The sequence below is a fragment of the Schistocerca americana genome, chromosome 6, assembly GCF_021461395.2.
Source record: "Schistocerca americana isolate TAMUIC-IGC-003095 chromosome 6, iqSchAmer2.1, whole genome shotgun sequence".
Lineage (NCBI taxonomy): Eukaryota > Metazoa > Arthropoda > Insecta > Orthoptera > Acrididae > Schistocerca > Schistocerca americana.
Window position 1 is genome coordinate 479633744 of NC_060124.1, and position 6166 is coordinate 479639909.

The 6166-nt window shown below is 39.0% G+C and overlaps 1 protein-coding gene across 2 annotated transcripts in view; it reads left to right on the forward strand.

The window, feature by feature from the left end:
- LOC124619499 (coiled-coil domain-containing protein 186-like) overlaps nt 1–5658 on the forward strand; it is a 220958-nt gene extending 215300 nt beyond the window's left edge. For both annotated transcript variants that reach the window (XM_047145918.1, XM_047145919.1), the window contains exon 13: nt 2709–5658. In XM_047145918.1, the coding sequence (XP_047001874.1) occupies nt 2709–2780 (72 nt within the window). In that variant the 3' untranslated portion in view covers nt 2781–5658. The remainder of the gene's footprint in view (nt 1–2708) is intronic.
- The last annotated feature ends 508 nt before the right edge of the window (nt 5659–6166 follow it).

Consider the following 6166-nt stretch of genomic DNA (forward strand, 5'->3'; position numbering starts at 1 on the left):
AGCTCCATCGCAGTCTTTAACACTGGTAGCATGCCGCGACAGCGTGGACGTGAACCGTATGTGCAGTTGACGGACTTTGAGCGAGGGCGTATAGTGGGCATGCGGGAGGCCGGGTGGACGTACCGCCGAATTGCTCAACACGTGGGGCGTGAGGTCTCCACAGTACATCGATGTTGTCGCCAGTGGCCGGCGGAAGGTGCACGTGCCCGTCGACCTGGGACCGGACCGCAGCGACGCACGGATGCACGCCAAGACCGTAGGATCCTACGCAGTGCCGTAGGGGACCGCACCACCACTTCCCAGCAAATTAGGGACACTGTTGCTCCTGGGGTATCGGCGAGGACCATTCGCAACCGTCTCCATGAATCTGGGTTACGGTCCCGCACACCATTAGGCCGTCTTCCGCTCACGCCCCAACATCGTGCAGCCCGCCTCCAGTGGTGTCGCGACAGGCGTGAATGGAGGGACGAATGGAGACGTGTCGTCTTCAGCGATGAGAGTCGCTTCTGCCTTGGTGCCAATGATGGTCGTATGCGTGTTTGCTGCCGTGCAGGTGAGCGCCGCAATCAGGACTGCATACGACCGAGGCACACAGGGCCAACACCCGGCATCATGGTGTGGGGAGCGATCTCCTACACTGGCCGTACACCACTGGTGATCGTCGAGGGGCCACTGAATAGTGCACGGTACATCCAAACCGTCATCGAACCCATCGTTCTACCATTCCTAGACCGGCAAGGGAACTTGCTGTTCCAACAGGACAATGCACGTCCGTATGTATCCCGTGCCACCCAACGTGCACTACAAGGTGTAAGTCAACTACCCTGGCCAGCAAGATCTCCGGATCTGTCCCCCATTGAGCATGTTTGGGACTGGATGAAGCGTCGTCTCACGCGGTCTGCACGTCCAGCACGAACGCTGGTCCAACTGAGGCGCCAGGTGGAAATGGCATGGCAAGCCGTTCCACAGGACTACATCCAGCATCTCTACGATCGTCTCCATGGGAGAATAGCAGCCTGCATTGCTGCGAAAGGTGGATATACACTGTACTAGTGCCGACATTGTGCATGCTCTGTTGCCTGTGTCTATGTGCCTGTGGTTCTGTCAGTGTGATCATGTGATGTATCTGACCCCAGGAATGTGTCAATAAAGTTTCCCCTTCCTGGGACAATGAATTCACGGTGTTCTTATTTCAATTTCCAGGAGTGTAGATTGACTCTTAGCATTTCTGTTTTCAGATTTTCTAGCTTCCATACTACATTCAGACTTCGTACATTTCACGCCTCGACTAGTAGAAAGTTATCTTTTCATTGTTTATTCAGTCTCTTTCTCATGGTCACCTCCCTGCTGGCAGCTGCCTCCCAGAAGTCGGGGAATCTTTTGCCAGTGGAGAGGTCATCATGATCCTTTTCACTTATAGGTCTCAAGGCCTGTAGATACACATTATGTGTCTTTAATGTAGTGGTTTCCATTGCCTTCTGCAGCCTCATGCCATTGATCACTGCTGATTCTTCAGCCTGTTAGGAGCAGTTTCCTACCACAAGGACAAGAGAGTGCTCTGAACCTCTGTCCACTCCTCCACCCTATTTGACAATGCTGTTGGCAGAATGAAGTTGAGTTAGGCCAGAAGTCTTGTGCTGCCATTCCTGTCGATTTTTATTCAAAATTTAAACAATGTTCAAACCCAGGACCAAAGACATTTTGATTACTAATCAAAGACACTAACCCTAGACAACAAGTGCAAAGAAAATATTCTTGGAAAAAACACATTGTACAAGTAACAAGTGGTGTAGGCTGTAGGTGTAGTTGTAGAAACGTTTTCTGGACACTAAAAATTCTTACTACTACTTCTCAATTTATATTTTGCCTTATGTGGTTCATCAGTAAAAATACTAAGTTGGGTAAAAGGAATAGTGCGTATCGTGAATACAGTATGATTTCTACAATGATTGTAAAAATCTGACAATGGTGCAGAAGGGTGTGCAGTACACTAACACACAAGTTTATAATGCTCCCCCTCCAAATATTAAATGTAAGTTTGATAACAAGTCCACATTTAGGAAGCCTCTGAGAAAATTTCTTCTGGAAATGTCATTTGGTTGAATTTCGTAGCCACAGCGAAAAAAACCTTCTAGGACTATAAAATATATGAATGATGTAATATAATTTAATATCCCACAATTATGTAGATACTCATGCAACATACAAATTTCTGTTCTGTGCAAGTGTTACTTTTGTCTTTTTTGTAACATTACTGCCAGTGCACTGCTTTGTTTAGAAAGATAACGCAAATTGACATAAAACAAAATTAATTTGCACACACTAGCTTACTATAGATGCATCAGCAGAGCAAGGGGGGAAAAAACCAAATAAATGAATAAAATAAAAAATGAGGATTTTTGGCTGTCTTACTCAGACAGCTGCAGTTTGACATCCAGCTTAGACAGAAATCATTGGTTCTCATTCTGTCCTCTTAGCACCTTTGGATTGATGTAAACCCAGTGATGACTTCTAATGAAGAACTAAAATATATTTTTGTAGTGCAGTTGGTGACTTTGAACATACAAGTGCATGTTATTTTATGTTTGAAACCATGTAAAATTCAGTATACAATTTTGTGATAAATTTGTCTTTGCTTGGAAATATAGTAGCTGTGTTTTTGTATGCTGCCCCAATAACTATTAAAATACTTCATTTTCACTTTACAGGAAAACATAGACACACTTGGAAGAGAAATTGCACGATTAACATCTCAGAAGAATGCTGTTTCTACCTCGTAGGTGACATGAAAAGCAGAGAAATCAACTGGTACCTAAAGTACAGTGTTGCTATGAACACAAAAGCTTTTGGAAAATGTACATAATTTTCCAATCTATCATTTCTTATCATATGGTATTTCACAGATGTGCAGTCCAGTGCAGTCAGTCTCTGGTCTAAAGTCAATTCTAAATGTAATTTGCTGTTCTTGGGGGCAGTCTTTGTAATCAAAATTAGTTCAGATTAAATATTTGTAGTGGACACTTCAAAGATCTACACATAAGTGTATTGCTTGCTGAAGAATTGTGATGTAAAATCCATTTTAAGAGTCATGTTGTTAGCAGTATTCCTATATGCCTACTAAGCAAGATTTGTTCATTATATTTTATTTAATGGCTGCTTTTAAAAATATATGTATGTTAGCTGCATGTGTTGAATGTGTGAACATGTATCCAAAGTTGTGATACACAAAAAATGATGGAAGTTAGAATAATTTCCCTAGAAAAGGTGCTAAGACACTGCATTGAATGCAGTTAAATATATGTACAAGTACTCCGTTGTGATGCTGAGTGATTATTAGTAATTGGTTGTGGGGTACAGCTGCAGATAATGAGATTTGTACCTCAAATTACTGCTTTTTATATTGTCTTATTGCATTTTATTTTAGGACAATTTATTTATTGTGTATATGAAAAAATAGTCATAGTGACACATATGGAACAGGTTTTACTTATGTGACTACTTAGATCAACACTTTACATTCTCAGTTGTAAGTAATTTTGTGTTCTGTGTCTGTGATAGAATGATTTACTGGCATACCTAAAAAACATGAATAGTCTTGTATGTGGTACTCTCATATACAATAGTCTCATAATTACAATTAGTTTGTAGATTCAGCTCTCAGTTTCAAGTGTTTAAAATACAAGAATGTATTTTTGCACACCCATTATTTTAGTAACTTCTAAGAGGATACCAAGGACTGAGATAAGAGATATTTGGTTCATGGGGAATTAGAAATTACTTTTGAGGTTTCACTATTAATGGATCTGCATACACTTGTTACTTACTAATATCCACCACATGATTTTGCTTTCTTCAAACTGACACTGCGTATTTAGCAGAGCAGGATGCAAGTACATTTTGAAAGGGCAGCAGCTACCTACCCATGCCCCTTGTTAGGTCAAATGTCTTCCTGTCCTCTACCATGAATCTTCTTTTTTTCTTGCTACCTACTTGATTAAGCCACTGAATCCAGAAGTAATCATTCCATTAAAATGATTTTATAAGGTAAAGAAATCACTGTCATCATTGTTTTTACTGCCCCTCAACCACCCATCCAGCATAAAAAGAAACACACTGCCTTTCAAGGAAGCTTCAGTTCTGATTGCAGTACTAGTATGTATTAAACTTTGTTATAATGGAGTGCAGTCCTCTTGTATCTTCTGAAGATGATCCACTACATAAAGACACCACAGTAAAAAAAAAACTCAAAACTGAACTAGCTCCATTTTTAAGTTCAGTTTACTACAGAAAGTCAGATATATTTTGTCTGGTCATGGCATATCATTCCCTGGCAGGGAAATCAACTTTTCTTAGACCTTTGCCTATAAACTCCACAAAAATATTATCTTGTTATTCATTTGTAAAAATCAGTTGTAAAATAAATGCTTAGTTCTTCGTAACAGGCCTCATGGTAGAGATGTGATACAGTGTTTATTGAAGGGAAACTAGTACTGAAGATACTTTAACTTAATTTGTAAACAAAGTTTATTTTTGCATTTAAATACATTGCAAAATCTTTTGCAGAAACAACCACCAATAAAAGTTCTTCATGCATAACCACAAGATAAATATTATTAATTAAATCTATAATTTGAATATGATTTTACCACCAAATCATTTAAAAAACCATTTAGAACACATTAGGTGTAAATTAAACCTTTAAAATCTTAAATCCATGGGCTTGAGCATTTATTTAAAAAGGGGGTATTATAAAGAAATTTAAATGGTGTATTTACTGGATGGTACAAAATTGAGAGCAGCAGACCTGGGATTACTTCTAGTAAAAGGAAGAAGAAAAGGTAGGCATTACCTGTAGGAAAAGTATCCAGGGCTCCACATTATGAGACAAATAACAGACAGGGTAAAGATATTAATTTATTGATTATTTTATATATGAAGAGTAAGGTAGGTAATAAATATTGCTTTTAACAAACCTGATTACTTTCTTTGAATGAATTTTGAAGTGTGTTGTAGATTGCATCTTCAGTGAAAAACAAAGAAGAAAACATTGTAATAAAATGCAAAGAAAAGTGATTAATAATCGTTTTTATAAGAGTCTCAAAAGAATGGGAACCACTAAGGCAAGAACAAACAAATCTCAAATACAGAAATACTGATTACACCTGTGTTGCATATGTTTATTGTCAAAAGGTAACTTGCTATTTATTATCTCTCATTTAATATTTTGTTTCCAGTTTGTCAAAATTACTGTTGAAAGACAGTTGTCTGTCAGTTTCATTGATGTTAAATTCTGAAGAAGTAAAATTTTTAACAGTCCAGATCTCATCTAAAAATAGCCTGTTGCTGAAGTTATATTTCTGTTATATAACTGTCACAGTACTTAAAATACAGTTTTACTTATGAGGTCAGCAAGTGGAATGAAATGACCATCATCTATGATACAGTTTTTTTTATGTTGGTTTACTCAGTTTATTTATTTAATGTGTCCTTTATACCTATGTTATGACCTGGTACATTATTCACAGCAAAAGTGTTAAATAATCTTACAGTGAATAAAAATGTGGCCATGTGATTATATATAGATTGATTTATATCTAAAAACAAAGATTATGTGACTTACCCAACGAAAGCGCTGGCAGGTCGATAGACACACAAACATACACACAAAATTCAAGCTTTCGCAACCAACGGTTGCTTCATCAGGAAAGAGGGAAGGAAAGGGAAAGACGAAAGGATGTGGGTTTTAAGGGAGAGGGTAAGGAGTCATTCCAATCCCGGGAGCGGAAAGACTTACCTTAGGGGGGAAAAAAGGACAGGTATATACTCGCGCACACACACACATATCCATCCGCACATACACAGACACAAGCAGACATTTGTGTCTGTGTATGTGTGGATGGATATGTGTGTGTGTGCGAGTATATACCTGTCCTTTTTTCCCCCTAAGGTAAGTCTTTCCGCTCCCGGGATTGGAATGACTCCTTACTCTCTCCCTTAAAACCCACATCCTTTCGTCTTTCCCTTTCCTTCCCTCTTTCCTGATGAAGCAACCGTTGGTTGCGAAAGCTTGAATTTTGTGTGTATGTTTGTGTTTGTTTGTGTGTCTATCGACCTGCCAGCGCTTCGTTGGGTGAGTCACATCATCTTTGTTTTTGGATATATTTTT